Consider the following 17490-nt stretch of genomic DNA (forward strand, 5'->3'; position numbering starts at 1 on the left):
GATTGTTTCTTTTAATAACATCATGTATGGATAATTTTCTTAACGCTAAGCGATCTTCTACAAATGTATTGAATTGACTTGCTCTGAAATCACAGAAATGGCACTTTTTCCAAGAAAATAATTTTGTTGCTGTTTACTGTAGTTAAATCGTCTTCTTCGAAAGGATTCCTGGACTTCCGTGTTCTTCAAATGTTTCAACTAGGATGGAAACATGAGTTTCATACAGAATACAAAAGCTTCTAGTATCTTGTATCTAGTATCTAGTTTTTCAGTAGTGACGTCAGACTTCAGGCTCTGATTTTCTTCAAGCTCCCCAATCATGCGCACAACTTCCGGTCCAGCAACCATCTATTGTATTAATGACGCTTCATGACGTAAACGTGATAGATTAGTTGATGTTTTTTAAATTAATTTGTTGTTTTGCTCATGGAAATGGTCGTGTGCCATCCTGGAAATTTTCCCCTCAGTTTTGGAGCCAGATATATTTCCCTTATGAAACTCCTGAAAAGTTGCTGGATGCATCTCTGGTAACTGCTTCAATTTGAAGAGAAATATTGAAGGCCATCGGGCATAATTTGTATGATCAAGAGCATGCATCCATGGACATATGTTCTCAAGAGTGACAGTAAAATCTGAGAAATTTCCTTGACGAATAGCACGCACCAGAAGTAAAGTATAAATTCTAGCTCCATGGTGGTCTTCCAGTACTTAAACTGAGGCAATTCTTCTCATCTTCGCTTAACACAGTTTGTAAATGTTTCGCCTATATCTTTTCGATTTTGATACGCTTTCTCTAACAGAACTTGAAGAGTAGTTACTGCAAAATCGTGAGCGTATCGACTTTCTTTCACATGCGAAACTTTCAGTGTTCCTTCTGCTCTTCCCGATGTTGTTACATGAGTTTCTACTAAGTTCATCCACTTCCTTCAAGCCATGTACCCATTGAAGATGAAACAGCCATTTCTATGTGGAGACCACCTGACATGACCAACATTATATCTTCGCCATACTCATTCAGAATAGCCCACTGAATAGATTTTAGCAGGTCGTAGATGGGACCCAGATTATAAACACTCAATTCATTAAATATTTTACTTTTCCAAAAGCATATGAAAGAAATGATTGCGAGCTATGTTAGTATTTTGAGGTCACATGGACCAAATGAAGGAGAAAAATATAGTCTAAAAAATCTTGCGAGTTTTAAATGCGTTTTGTTTATTGAAAAGGACGTAAAGGAATGAATACAAGCCGTATGATAATTTTAATGCTAGATGGAACCAACTAGAGCCGCTATATAGACAGGCCGACGCATCAGCTTAAGTTTAGCCATTTTGGATCGGATTTTTCATTGTTGCACTGCTTGGGTTACCACAGTAGAGTTTCGGGTTTCGCCAAATTTGCCGAAAATAATACTTTATTTAGTAAACAATTCACCTGCCGCTAATAATAGCTCGCATAGAACAATCACCAAACGCGAACAATCGCCAGAAAAGACAACCAATCAAACTCGCGCTCCGATCCAAAAAGGCTGATCTTAAGCTGATGCGCTGGCTCGTATATATAGGGGCCTTAGAACCAATAATTGAAGTTATCGATTTCAAACCGTAATAGAATTATATGACTGATCTTTATTTGATATTATTTGCTACAGTATTAACCAGTCAAGTATTCAGTTATTGAAAATTATATCTGAGTAATAAACATATCACTATGGAATTAATTATTGCTGAGAACAGCAGCACTGGAAAGAAACGAGCTAGGCGAACTGCAATCCAAAGTTACAGCTTGATGGCGGGGAAAAATCGAGTAGTCGTTCTGATTCTTGCCGCTAGACGGCAGAAGTTCGCACTTGCAGGAGAAGTGAATTATTATGTGACAATACATATGTATATTTAATCCGGTAAGGAATTTTTAATTAAAAGTTTTAGTGCGGGTTAGATGCAGCGGAACAGTTGGACCAGTTCAATGAGTATGCCCTTCCTCTCCCGCCTCATCTAGTTACGTTATTGCAGTGAAATTTTTAAAACTATTTACTAAGGGGGAGGGGGGAGAACAAATGCATATTTTTATTGTTTATTTTAGAGCTTTTATTTAGTGTAGCTGTTTTTTTTTTACGGAAGAATGATTTCTAATGGCGTTTTGAGCTGTTAAACGAAACTTTTCCCCTTTTCACGACGGATATTTTGATGACGGAAATTTTAATAACCATAAAACTATTTGTCTTAGGAGGAAAAATCAATCTCTCTATAATAGTTCTTTTAAAACTCTTTCAGATGATACACATTCATCTCACAATATAAAGATCTGTAATGTAGTTCCAAGCAGTTAATCGTACATACTTACCTTTCCAGGCGGCCATTTTGATGACATTAATTGTAATAACTGTTAAACTATTTGTGACAGGAAAAAAAAGTCAATCACTATTAAATAGCTCTTTTAAAGTGCTTTTAAGTGATATACTTTAATATCGCAATATTAAGATCCATAATACAGTTCTAAGCAGCTAAACGAACTTACTTTTCTTAATAAGGCGGCCATTTTGATGACGTTATCACAGGGGGTTCATGACCTCTGATCAAATGCCTCCCGACGGATTTTTGTTCTTAGATATGTACATAAGCACTGTGCGAAATTTCAGACTGGTATCCGGAAGTGAAATGTTTTGGGTATTTTTGTCACAAACTCCACGGACTATTAAACACACATGCGTAGGGAAGGTACACATAACTTCTCTACTCATACTAAGAGAGCCTAGGTGCTTTTCCAAGACTTCGCGAGGGTTGATATGTTCGTCCTCACGTGGTAGATTATATATGCTTCCAATGGCGTGATTCTCAAACGATATGCTTCGGGCATGCAAAGTTTTTTCAGCTGTTAGATGCCCCTCATTTAATGAAAAAAAATATTTTAACTTTGCTTTGAGATTCTAATTTCCTGAGAACAAGAAAATGTAACACTGAATCTTTTAATAATATTTTTAGACTTATATAGCTGCTATGTTGTATTGGATAAGGGATAGACCTATCCCTTATCCTAATTATCCCTTACCCTATACTGTATAGAATTTCAAGTGCAACAATAAACAGGCTTAAGTTGTTTAAAGTACGGCATATTTACATAATTAGTTCTAAAAATGTTAGAAAAAATTCAAAAGGAATTTGTTGCTTTATTGCAGTGAAAAAATACATCTAATTTAAAAATATAAAACATTACTGAAAACTATGCACTTATTTTATTGAGAAGCAATTTTGCATTCAGCTAAGCAAATATTTTCGTTTTTACATAATTTTTTTCTATAGTTTTATTGTATCAGCGGTGTCTGCTGCTGTTCTTGTACCTGGTGTTCTCATGTTGGAAGAAAAACGATATGGAATACGAAGTGGTATTCCTACTTTAATAATGGCATCCGTTTCAATCGACAACATAGTAGCTCTAACTGGATTCGTTGTGACATTCAGTATTTTATCCTCAAACGGTAAAATTTCTTTCAATTTTCAACCAAATAATTAGTTTATATTTTGTTTTAAATTATTAAAATATAATCTATCGTCGCCTCAGAGCAACAGTAAGATATCTGATCCCAGAAATAACACAAAGATATCTTCATGTTGCTCTGAGGTGACGATATGTCTTGTATAACTATTTTTTTAAACTCAAATTATGATTACCTTATTATCGTGAGGGATCGTCCACAAACGATGTCACGCTTTGAGGGGGGGGGCGTGAAGTTGTGACAGTTTGGAAAGAGGGAGAGGAAGGGAGTAAAAAGAAGAGTGGCACACAATCTTTGTACGTAGTAATATTTTTATGAAAAATAGCTTGACGTGCGACTAAGAGATAGTAGAGGATAAGATGAATCGTGATAGTTTGTGATAAGAGGAGGAGGTCAAATTTGCTGAAAAAAATGTGGTATTATTTATAGACAGCTCTGAATATTTTTTTAATTTTTCAAACATTTATTAATATGTACATTAGTGTTACTTATAAAATATTTTAAGGAGCTAAATAGCATTTACGTCAGCCTAAAATTAAATCAGAGAAATAGTGTTACATCAGTAAAATTAAAAATAGAAATCATAAATTGGAATCGGCTATAATAGCACACAATACTTTTATTCTAAACTCAATTTGATTTTTTTTTCTTTTTGATTAACCAATTCAAATTAATATTGAAAGTCATTTACTTCTTATGACCATCAAAATTATCAATGCTAATAAAATAAAAGATCAAAACTATGAGTCAATCATCGCATGTTTTGAATTCCTTGTTAACTTTCTTCTGCTCTAATTTACATGCAGTTCTTTTTGAAGAATTTTCAGCTATGTTCGTTGCAGCAGTTAGGATGATAAGAGACAAAATTGATTTACAGTTCTTGAATTTTTCCCTACGAAAAAGTATCAATAATTTTCAAATGATATTTTTTTAAAAAGGTGAAAATAAATCTAATCCCACATAAAACCCTTTTATATTAACCGAAAAGCCAGCTAGTTTAAGATATGTACAAACCGCAAAAAGAAAACTCCCCTTCTGTGGAGTAGTAAAAGTAGAATTTTGTGCACTTCTTTCTTGGTGGAAAGTGTTCTTGCTCAAAGGTGGTATTGCTCTGCTGCCGGTTTTAATCCAAGCCTGTGACATAAAAAATCCCCTTTCCCGATTATAAGTCAGTTTATTTCTTTTATTTTATAACAGGGCCAATTGGCTATATTACGAAAATTGGCTACCTTTGGCATACCTTAATCAAACATTTGCTCCTTAATTCAAAAATCACATTCGTTGAGCTTCAACTTATGCAGAACATGCTATATGTTTTCATGGAGTGCCCTTTTAGGGAAAATGTAGTTGTAATTAAAAATAAGCATAGGAAAAACTTAGGTGATTCGTCACCATTGAAAATTTTAGTGAGTTTTGGATTTTTTTAGACTAAGTAGCAATAATCAGCTGGGTTGAATATCTAAGGTGTTTCTAAATTACTACCACAATGATTTTGAAGTAAATTTATGAAACTTTTTCATAATTTACTTATATTTTTCAGAAAATCTTACGTGGGCCTTGGTAAAACGTCCTTTAGAGCCTTGCATTGGTTTTCTGTTTGGAGGCATTTTTGGAGCCTTGCTAAGATACATTCCGGACGAAAATATACCAAAGGTTTGTAGGTCCTAAGCCGTAGTAGATTTTGTGATCAAATGCTTTTGTTGTCAGCTTTAAACATATATATATATATATATATATATATATATATTATTTTTCAGAATTCTTTAGTTTATTACCGAACCATATTGCTTTTCCTTGGTGGCATGGCATTCAGTTTTGTTAGTAAGCGAGCTGGAATATCAGGAGCTGGAGCCCTCAGTTGTGTCAGTCTGGCATTTGTAGCTGCTCTTAAGTGGAGGAAGGATCCTGAACAATACGTATGTTTTTGTTGTTTACTTTTAATTTGCTTTTTTAATTTTATAAGTTTTATTTCTTCTTTATTTAATTTCATTTGCATGGTTACTTACTGATATGCTTTTTGTTTCCTCCATTCCACTTCTTTGGGATTATAAATAAAAATATGTAAGCATATGAAAACAAATTCTTCACTTTTTGTTTAAAAAAAAGAATTTTAATTACATATTTACGTAAAACATAAAATTTATTCTCGTTTAAAAACGGGTGAGAAAAAGAACATTTACGTTCGATCAAAACATTTCCACCTTTCCATCTCATTTTTTTATAGTAGCCATTCCAAAGTAAATAAATAAATAAATAGCGCAGACTATTTTTAAATTAAATAATGCAAAGAAATATAAAGCATCGCGGACGCTTATAAATTAATTCGCAACTCCAGAGCTTGAATACGCTACCTTGCGGTGATTAACAGTACTAAAGAAAAAGGTAAAACATTCCATTCCACGTGTTTTCTTTGGGGTAAATTACATGCTTCAGACAGTTTATGGTGTAATGTAATTTCAGAAGAATAAAAAAGAAAGCTTCTCACAAACACGATGAAAAATTACTGTCATTCGCTAAGCGTCAAAGCTAGTTATAAGTTACGGCATTTGTTTGTTTTACCTTTTTCATCCGCCATTAGATAGTGGCTGCAGCGCCTCCTATAGTTTATTGGAGTTGCGAATAAATAATAACCGGAAATCACAGCAGCGACGATGAATTTTCATTCGCAGTTCTAAAACTTGAATACGCTACCTTGCGGTGGTTTAAGAAATTAACGAAAGGGGTAAAACATTTCAATTTAGCGCGCACTTCATTGAACAGGTACTGAAAAGATATATGGGTGATTCTCCAAAATCATAACAATATTATGTCCCAGTAGCCTAACACAAAAACTGTTTAACCCAGAAAGTGTTTTCATTTTTTTAATAGTTAGAAATAACTTATCTGATGTTATTCTACTCTTATTAAAACAATAACTCATTTAGTTTTTTCTACAAACATTTTTGAATAACCAGAAAGTCACGCTTTTGGCTTTTCCCCATCCGTTTTTCAAATGGATTTAAATTATTAAAAATTTTTATATCCACATTCCACAAATTCAACTTATAGTAGAAAATTAAGCATACTTAAAGGTGTAAAATAGCAATCTTTAAATAAATTTAATTATTTAAATCATCAAGGTACATTGTTTTAAACTTTGTCCCTAGGTTTTCATTACATTCTCCGATCCTAGGAATGAGTTCAATTATTATGGATAAAAAAAGGAATTTTTAATCTGCTGTACCATAAAACTGTTTATTCCCAGGTAGCATCAACTCATCGGATTTTGCTCGGCCGATCATCGACTACTCCTAAACTCATCGCGTAATGCACGCTGATATCGTTGCGATCAGAATCCGAGAACGGTTTTCGATGAGCTGTTTTTTATAGGAAAACTATATCCTTACGATCAAATTTTCCGATGAAAATTTGCCGAGCTGCATTTCATCGGAAAAAGAGATCGTAACGATCAAATTTTCCGATGAAAATTTGCCGAGTTACATTTCATCTTAAAAAAAAGTAGGTTGTTTAAATTTTCCGATAAAAAATTTCCCAATCTAAAATATTTGGAAATCTCCCAACTGTTAAAATAGGATAAGTTTTATTATTAGAATATCCGACTATTGATCAAACGTAAGGCTATACGGATCAACATTCAGGGTTGAGAATCGGAGGAAAAATGACTGAGACTTTGACTCCGAATCCGACTCCTGGATTTTGGAAGGGTTTACTCCGATTTGCTGCAAAATCAATTCAACTTTAACTCCACGATTCCAACCCCGATTGCACCTCACTGGAATTGTGAACAAAATGAGACTCCGACACTTGAATGATTTCTCTCTATCTCCAAAACAATTCCACTCCGTTCAATTTGACTCCCAAAATTACCGACTCCGACTCGGTTTTCTGGCAAAATGATCGACTCCGACTCTTTACTTGCTGGCGCCACAAGTATATTCACTGAATAAAATTCTCACTTTCCGTTCAGAAATCTGTCATGGCCTTGCCACCCGATAGATGGCGCAAAATTTCCAAATGAATTTTCATTTAATACATTATTTTCCTCCTTGGAAAGAGCATTACTTGTCTAGTGGTTAGCCTATGAATCTCGTATTCCAGAGGTCTAGGGTTCGATTCCCGGCTAATGCGACTTAGATTGAACTCATGAATCACGTTCGTCAAAAGTTGTTAAGTTAGAAATTAAATAAGAAAGTTATTAAAATGTATTAAATAATTGTCCCAAATGACGTGATCCGAAATTACCCCTCCTGAAAGTTTTCAAGATGTCGGAAGGGTCACGTGTGATCATCCAAGATGGCGGACCCCCCTGTTATTTTTGTCCCTATATCGCAGTTGTTACTACTTCTCATCGTATTTTCATCCAAAATTCATCGCCTCGGAACAGCACTGCTCGTATATTGCTCCAAATCTCATCGTATTTTCATCCAAAACTCATCGACTCGGAACAGCACTGCTCGTATATTGCTCCAAATCTCATCGGTATAGGGAGCAAAATTCATCGGATTCCAATGATCGGATTCTACTATTGCCGATGAGACATATTGGAGCAATTTCCGATGAAAACTCATCGGAATCCGATCATCGGCCGATCATCTGCCGATCAAAGTTTGATCGGATTTTCATGAACGGCCGATGATCGGCCGATGAGTTGATGCTACTCGGGTTATCACCATTTTGTTGGATTACTAGATTACTTCGTTAATATGATTCGTCTGTTTTTCTCATTAACATTTTGAAGTTGAAGAATAGAGTAGGTAACATTTTCGCTGTCATTCTCCTGGACAATATTTCTGTTTTAAATAAACGAAAAATTTCAACTCTAATCATAGTGTGTGGTTGAATTTACAGCTTCGAATATAAAAATAACATTACTTACCTTAAATATAGTCCTGGGCCTACGTAACAGGCAAATTGTATAGAAAATATCATACTCCTGGTGCAAAAAAATCACTCTCCTAGCTTTATTACTCCAAGCACTGGTAATGCATCCCGTAGAATAGAAGGATTTATTTCCAATACATTAGTTGGAAAACAAGTTTCGCAACTCCAGAGCTCGAATACGCTACCTTGCGGTGATTAACAATACTATTGAAGAAGATAAAACATTGCATTCCATGTGTTTTCTTTGGGGTAAATTACAGGCCTCTGACAGTTTATGATGTAATGTAATTTCAAAAGAATAGAAAAGAAAGCTTCCCAGAAACACAAGAAAAATTTCCGTCATTCGCAAAGCGTCAAAGCAAGATTCGCCATTAGACAGTGGCTGCAGCGGCCCCTACAGTTTGTTGGAGGTGCAAATTTTTTGAAAAAAAAAAAAAAAAAAGTTAAATTTAGCAAACGATAAGTTTAAAAAAATGTATCAGTGAAATAATTCTGTTTATTTATTAATTTGTTTATTTTTTTTATGTTGTTGTTCAGACGAAGCGTTCCAAAAGAGATTTATTGGTTAGACATTTGTTATCAAAATGTTGCTCGAATAGGTAAGTGAAGTTGCTATAAATTTCGTAGTTGCTTTAAATTAAAAGTAAAATATGTGTTATTAGTGGTACCCGCACTGCTTTGCCGGTGGTAGAAAATTAAAAGGTCATTTGGTTCGCCTGTATATTTATAAATAATGGATGATGAATTTCTCGCCAATTTTCTATATTAAATGGCTCGCCCATGATACGGTTCTACGTTATGATAATTTCGTAATTTACTCTTCGACGTTGTGATAATTTGCTCGGTAAAATGTTCTTAAAATTAGAATATAAATAAAAATAAAATCGAATTTTCGAAAAATCGCTTCGAAGTGCACATCTCCCTGCTACAAACTAACTTTGTGCCAAATTTCTTGAAAATTGGCCGAATGGTCTAGGCGCTGTGCGCGTCACAGAGATCCAGGTATCCAGACAGACACTTTCAGCTTTATTATTACTAAAGATTAATATTGCTGATCCCCTTTTTGTTTTATGTTTGCATTTCCTGAACTATAAAACAATTGACGCAGGTAATGAAAAGGTAATTTTCCTTTTTGTAAATTTTATCATACTGTGTATGGCTAACATAAAGAAAGTTTTAATGTAGCAATCGATTTTTTTCCCTTGAAATGAATGTCCGTTATTCGGAGTGTAAGCTGTTCAATGTGAATAATATGGAAACACCTATATGGGACTTGTTCTCGAAGAAATTGTGGGTGTCCGTTAAGGGAGGTTTTACATACATTTTGTTTTGTCATTTGATAACCATACTTTTTGTTTTAGGCTTCAGTTATTTCTTTATTACTATAGTTACATTTTAGATAACCCATGAAAAAATTCATTTTGTAATTCTCGTGGTGCTGCTTGTCAGTCTCTTGCTGTATGAAAATTTGCCCCCCCCCCCCTTTTGAGGGTGTAACATAGTTAAAGTGAGAGTAGTTCCCTCTATTTTTCTCTTAATAAGTTCCCAACAAAGAGTAAGTATAATTTTTTTTCTTTTTTTTTCAGCATTTTTATTTTTTAAAAAACGTGATTGGAAAATGTCAGGTTTTTGGAGAATCCCCCATATGTAAGCGGTAAGCGGTTCGACTACTTTCAGCCACCATTAGCCAAAGACTGCTTTGACTCACATAGTTTACTTGAACTGGGGCAAACTGTAATAGTTATTATTTATTTTTGGAACTTTTCAGTTTGGAGTCAGCAAAAGTAGCATTTGTACACCTTGAGGTAAATGCGTTTGGAGATAACTCAATGCAAAAACAATTTAGTAGCATAAAGTAAGCTTGTACGTATAATTGTTTGAGTTGCTCTCTCGTTTCTTGGATTAGTTATGATTTTAAATTCTATGTAATAAATACTGAAAAGCATTAAAACTGCGATATTCATTCAGAAACACCTCGTATATGTATATACTAGCTGTACCCGACGCGCGTTGCTACGCCAACAAAAAAATACATCATTATACTGATTTTCATGACAATCGGTTGAACGGGGCAGAAGTTGCTACTCTGCAGTGCCACCTGGTGGCGAGTGGCTTCAATGAGCATATTATGCACCTTCTCCGTGGAAAAATACATATATATAGCAATTTTCATAATAATCGGTCCAGGTATCAAGTGAAGTCGTGACTATACTCAAATTTTGTACTCACGCAGTTTGCAAGATCAATCAATCGCTAAAAATATCAAATAGAAAAAGTCTTAAATCCACCCGTTACATGAAAAGCCATAAAACAATAAAGAAAGAATTTATTTGTTCAAACTCAAGAAAAATGGCAACAGCTAACTTCTTATCAATGAGATCTTTCACGCGAATTAATTTCTGCCGCCGATGATTTTATTCGTATTTATCCAACGGATTGTGACTTAAATTGGAATAAAAAAGGAACTATCGATCGGATTTTTTTCGAACTGGTCTATAAACATTCCCAGTACCAAAAATAACAAACGGTGAAAGTTTCAGCCAAATCTGCAGGGTAGTTTTTGAGTTCATGGATGGCATACAGACAAACATTCATTTTTATATATATATAGATATATTTAAGAAAAAAAGTTTTCTGCTGGTTTTTAACTTCGAATCTTTTTATTGCTATATTTTAAAGCAGCATAAAGTTGACAGCTATACTCACACTTTTAACTAGTGCGTGATAAATAACACATTTTAAGTTAAATTTGAAAATTAAAAACATGTTTTATGCTTCAATCGGCTCTTTCTCATGAGACATAAATACCTGAGTGAAATACTTCCAAAAATGTGAAAATTTATCACTACGTTTCTCAATTCCATTGACACATATCAATAATGATGGTAATATGTTCATTCAAAAATTAATTTAATTTTTCTTTTACTTCAGTGACCTTTCCTCTATAACTAACGACCATTCACATAATTATGGTGGCGGTAACTTAATTAGTTTGAAGTTTTTCAAAAGTGTTCGCTGATTTTTTTAATGGAAATTTTCTCGTTTTTAAGAGTATCTTTTTCAAAGCAGTACAAAAACTGTTTTCATCCTGTTAATTATTTTCAAAGTAACTTGTTTTAAGAGTTAATTGTTCTTGATATGAGTAGCTATGTGAAAATTATAGGCGTTCTGTATTGTTTTTATCCTTTTTGGGCAATCACGATTGCTTATTGCATTCATTTGACTGTTTTGATGTCCTATGATTTTATTTTCCCTCTAGCACCCTCTGCAGCATCACCGTCGGCCGGGCCGCCTCACGATGCTGCTCCTCTAGCGAAAACCGTCTCCAGGTTGCGCCCATATCTTACACTTACACGCATACATACATGCACGTACACACACACATACATACGCACACATACATACATCTACACACATACACAAACACCTACACACATCACCACACACACACTCAAACACATACACACATAAACACATACACACACTCAAACACACACACACACACGCATACATGCAGACACCTACACATACACACACCTACACACAACTACCCACACACTCATGCCTGCACACAGACACAAACACATATGCTTACACACACATACACATTCCCCCCACACACAAACACTCATACACACAACTACTCACACACTCATACCTGCACACAGACACAAACACACATGCCTACACACACATACACATACCCCCTATACACAAGCACGCATACCCCCCCTCCCACACATAAACCCAAACGTCTACATACACACACACTCGTGATTGAGAAAAACATAATTTGAATTCAAGAAGTCAAAATTCAAATTAGTTTTTCTTTTTTTTTTCTTTTTTTTTCAAACAGAAAACAATTTGCTGGATCACTGGCATTCTGTGGCAGTTGATTGAACCCTTTTTATTTGGACTCATTGGAGCGGAAATTACGCTAGAAAGCTTGCAAAATGATCTAGGTAAGAGCTGCATTGACGAATTAACAAATTGTTTCTTTTATGTGTAGAACAAAAACTCATAGAAATGTGGGTAACAATGTGTAGTACAGGGCGGTAGTAACATAGACTTCGGTGTGCCCCTCCCTCTGCAAGATTTATAAGTGCATCCCGCCTCCATAAGATTTATAAATGTGCCCAATCTTAGATTTATGGCAAAAGAATTAAAAAGCTGCGATAAAAAGTCGAAAGGCTACAGTGAAGAGTATTCTAATATCTATAATTATAAATTTTGTTTCAAAATTACATTGAATTTGGAAACACTAAATACTAAAAAAAATAATAATTTTTTACATAGTACAACGACTTTCAAGGGACCACAAAAAATCGTCTTTAAGTAGAAAGCGTCCTTAAATAGAATCTTTTTGACACTATAGTGGACCATCTGGGTCCTTGAAAAGCCGTCGTTGAATATAAAAAGTCGTTAAATAGAGCGTCGTTAAACAGAGAGCCAACTATCATTTTTTAGAGCTTGCGCTCTCATAACTCTTTATTTCTCTTGTGCTCCCCCCTCCCCTTACGCCGCGGGGGTCGAGATGGTGCTATATACGCCACTGGTACACGAGACCGATGCTCAGTCAAGTACAGGGGTTTCCAAACATTTCGGAACTGCGGCACCCTTTGAAGAGTTAGATTTATCTCACAACACTCTGCTCTATATCTATTATATTTTCCTATAAATATAGTGGATACTTCACGACACCCACTTTGGGACCGTCTGGTATAATACAAGAAGAGTTCCATAAAATACAAAATATTACTTTAAAAATAAATTTCAAAACATTTTTTTATTACTTAGCAAAAACTACTAAAACATTTTTACATCATTGTGAATAGTTGGACAAAACTGGACAGGTGGTCAAAACCGCGAATCGGGAGCTACTTTTTGCATCGATCGACTTCAAGGATTTCAAAAATTAACAATCTCCCTAACATTTTGCGCAAGAAAATTCGTTATAAATTTCAAGGACAATCGTCTCCAATTGCGCCCAAATGGGGGGGGGGGGACAAATGGGGGCTCAAGCCCCTTCCCCTTTGAAATTAGAACTTTCTTGCTTTTAGTACTTTTTCCTTTGCAAAAATGTAAAAACATTTCTCCTCCAGCAATTTATGAATAAGTTACAAAAAATGTCAAATTTTAATAACTCTAATCTGTTCTGAAATCAGCTTCTATGGGGAAAATATCCTGCTAAACCATGGGGAAAATATCTGAGCCCCCTTAAAATTTTTCATATGGGCGCCCTTGATCGCATCTCTCTAGTGACCTTTTATCGGCAATGTTTTTAACTGAAGTCCTAACAACGCAAGTGTTGATGATGACAGTAGAAGGGGCGGAGTACAGAACCCTTTCCTTCGGTAATTTTCAAAACTGAAGTCCCAAAAACGAAATTTTTGACGACCTTCGAAGATGTTAGGGTTCGGTAGAAACATTCCACTGGAATTATTACGAAGTTGAAGTTCTACAAACGCAATTTTCGAATACCTTTGGTAACGGAAAAGGAAAAGAAGTACCGGACTTCCTACATGTGAATCAAATACGTAGTAAGAGATAAGTAAAAAAGATCAAGCTCCTCCACCTTGAAAAATTTCTGACTTCACCCTTGCTACATCTGCAACACCCTATAATGGCGTTAGCAAAGGTAAACTTTCTTCTATAGTAAAAAATATATTTTCACCATAAAACCATCCGAGAATATATAATAACTCAAAAAAAATGCCTAATTTCCATCTATCAACTAAACTAAGTTTTTAAAAAAAATCTGAATTTGTACTGCAGTTGTTTAAAGAATTTGGGTTCTTCGAAGATGTGATATTTGTTTAACGTAGATATCTTCTTAGGCACGGTAGGTATGAATGAGAGCATTGTAAAATAATTTCGAAACGTTATTGACTATTTTTGGGTAACGTTTCGGGATTTTAATGGTTTTTATCCACTTCCTGAGAGAACCAAGTATGATTGTCAAAAAGATTCCTGAACCGGTACCAGTTGCATGAATGCAGACTTCGCACTATTGTGAAAAATATTTCTTGCTTCCAGTTTAAAGATTAACTGAGCGTATTCATTAAGTGTATCGGCTTCAGTTCGATTACAGCCCGACCAGACTGATTAAACTCCCAAAAGGATCGAATAAGTCCCTAGATATCGTAGTTGTGCAAAAATTGAGGCCGAGTAACATTCTTGATACTTACTTGCAATTCTCCCTTGCTTTGGCCATGTTAGTAATACTGCATTCGGAGCTTTCTTGGTTAATCAGGAAGGCGCCAATTTGTTACGTAAAACCTACCCAAGTTTACTCAGAGTTCCAGAGAAACGACTGACTTTCAACGGGTGGATTTCTGAATTCTTCAGGAGGCTTTTAGGATAATTTCATGTAGGTTACTGAATTTTAGAGGAAAACTTTCCTATTTTTTGCAAGATATGTTACAGCAGAAATTGAGCACGTCAGCTGCCAGTCTTTTCCAGGAACGTTTCTGAATTGTTTTTACAATGAATGTGTCACTTGGCAAGAATGTTGATGAATACTGGAGTAGACTGATTGTTGTATATTTTAATGACATTTATTGAGCAATTTGATGTTCCCCTTTTTTTACCTGCTTGGTGGGTTATCTTAAAATTAAATGGAATTTTTAACGGTTTTCGTGTTCTAATGAATTTTTATGGCGTAATTAATAATAATATATTTTTACGGAACTTTTGAAATGAATGAGGTACCAAGATTTTTGAAAACTCGTCACGACTATTCTCTGTTTGTAACTCTGTTAACTTTTAAAATATTGTGATTCATTATTTATGATTCAAATGAATTAATGCTCATTCATTTATTATTAATTTTTATTTAAAAGTAACAACAAAATGGTGCAAAATGATAAAATGAAGAATAGATATCTCTGAGAAATAATTTGTACTGCCTGGCACTTAAAACTACAACTTTTAGAAAGACGAACAAATCAACTGGCTGTAATTCTATTGCAAAAAGAGATAATAATAATAATAATAATAATAATAATAACTTTCTTAGATACGAATTAATGTATTTAAATTTTTTGCAGGTTATGCTGTTTTGACTTTAATTCTTGGTCTCCTAGTGCGTGCAATTGCAACAATACTAGCTTTAATGAGATCACAACTGAGCTTCAAGGAGAAGTTATTCGTTTCGTCTTCTTGGCTGGCTAAGGCTACCGTTCAGGTATTTAAAATAATACTGCAAAACGCATTGAAACGTGTAGGCAATGCTACAACGTCTCTGCATTATTTTTGCAGTACATTGTTATTGGACTACTACTACTATTGGTATGGGGGCCCCTATCACTAGGGGCTCTGTTCGTTTCGCTATAGCCAATCCCATTCGCTACCTACAGAGGCTCAATGCCGCTAGCGGTGGGTGACAATTGATGATTTTTATATTTTTTACCCTTGGATGTCCGGACATTTAAGGTTTAGAGATTTGAGACAGGGCGTAATGCATGGTAGACATTGCTCCTCTGGAGGAGATAGGGTTTCATACAAACGCGCACAGAAATTTATAGTATGGATACAATGCCTTGAATTTATTCTGTTACTGAAAATTTTTTATGTCTACATAGAGTAACAACAAAGCTATTTACAAATGGAATTTTTCTCTCTTTCTTTTTTTAAATTACAAACCGACCCAACAATATATATCTCCAGATACAACGATATATGTCTCGGTTATAATGACATATAGGGGGTGTTGTAAGCAGTAGCGAACCAATGGTGTCTGGTGCGACAGGGAAACTAATCTTCATTCGTGGAAAAATCAAGAGAGCCAACAATATTAGCACTTTTTTAAGAAAAAAGTCAAGAATGCTGTTAAATCAAATATAAATTAGATGTTTCATTGCTAACTGGACGAAAAGTAAACTTATTTTTTCAAAAAATTTCGATGCTTTACAGAATTCCTTGTTTTAAAACAATTTAAAATTATATATAATCATGTGATCAGGAAAACCTCTGTCCAACCTTGCCCCCTTTAGCCCTGCTTCAAGAAGCTGAAGTGACGGACCTATATGCCATAAATACAATTTTACGCACTTAAAAACCATAACTTTAAAATATAAATAAGAACAGACTGTCGTGGGAAGGTGGCAGTAACTGCAAATTTTTCATTTTGCATTTTTGTCATCGATTTTTCTTATTTGTACAAACTTGCTTTATTGTACAAACTTCCTTATTTGGTTACCGCTGAAAATAATGCACGAAAAAAAATGTTTAATTCTGCAGTAAAAATATTTTCTACTGATACTGCTACCCTTTACCTTCGCACGGCAGAGGACAGTGAAGCACCGTTTATACGTTTGTCTTTAATACGTGTTTATCATTTATACGTTTTTTAAATTGGTCCCTGCAGACTCCAATACATATTAACGGATATCTCTTGTTCTTTTTTTTTTTTCATTTATGCGCTTTTTTTCATACAGTCCCTTGAAAAACGTATAAGCAGTGCTTCACTGTAGTAGTTACCTTCAGTTCTGGTCGAATGGCGTGTTGCACTATATTTTATGTTTCATATATTTTCGTAATATTCTGCTTCAATGTCGAGCACATTAAATAAAACTTCTTAGTTTCGTGCCTTGCTCTTTTAAAAAATTTTTGACCTAAATTTCATCAATAATTTTTCTGTTTATTCTTTGTTTAAGGCTGCTGTTGGATCACAAGCACTGGACTACGCAAGATCTCAAAGCAAAGGATACGAGTTTGAAACATATTCGAAGCAGGTAAGTATTATCCTTTTATAAAAAATCAGAAAAAGTATGAAAACAAGCTTGAATCTTTAATCAGTAAATTCTATCATTTCACAGAATAATAGGAGAAAAAACTTTAAAATTATTTTTTATAAAATGATTTCAATCCGAAATATGAGACTGATTTGAAAACCGTAAGAAAAGCCAAACCGCATACTTGATCCTTGTTGTCCTATCGCTCCTATCTTCGAAAATTGATTTACTAATGCTAAGTACAAGTTTCTTCAATTTTTTTACCTATTTCAAGACAGTTTTTTAAAAAACAAAAATTCACGTTCGAAATGTACAAAAACAAGGAACTAGTAGAGTTTTAAACTAAATTAAATGAAAATGATTGAGAAAATTCAAAAATGA

General features: G+C 34.5%; 1 protein-coding gene across 1 annotated transcript in view; it reads left to right on the top strand.

The window, feature by feature from the left end:
• LOC129221261 (sodium/hydrogen exchanger 9B1-like) overlaps positions 1 to 17490 on the top strand; it is a 34022-nt gene that overhangs the window by 12839 nt on the left and 3693 nt on the right. Inside the window, exons 5-10 of the mRNA XM_054855717.1 lie at positions 3300 to 3475; positions 5034 to 5146; positions 5251 to 5409; positions 12231 to 12336; positions 15424 to 15560; positions 17032 to 17109. Of these exons, the coding sequence (XP_054711692.1) occupies positions 3300 to 3475; positions 5034 to 5146; positions 5251 to 5409; positions 12231 to 12336; positions 15424 to 15560; positions 17032 to 17109 (769 nt within the window). The remainder of the gene's footprint in view (positions 1 to 3299; positions 3476 to 5033; positions 5147 to 5250; positions 5410 to 12230; positions 12337 to 15423; positions 15561 to 17031; positions 17110 to 17490) is intronic.

Source organism: Uloborus diversus, chromosome 4, assembly GCF_026930045.1.
Source record: "Uloborus diversus isolate 005 chromosome 4, Udiv.v.3.1, whole genome shotgun sequence".
Lineage (NCBI taxonomy): Eukaryota > Metazoa > Arthropoda > Arachnida > Araneae > Uloboridae > Uloborus > Uloborus diversus.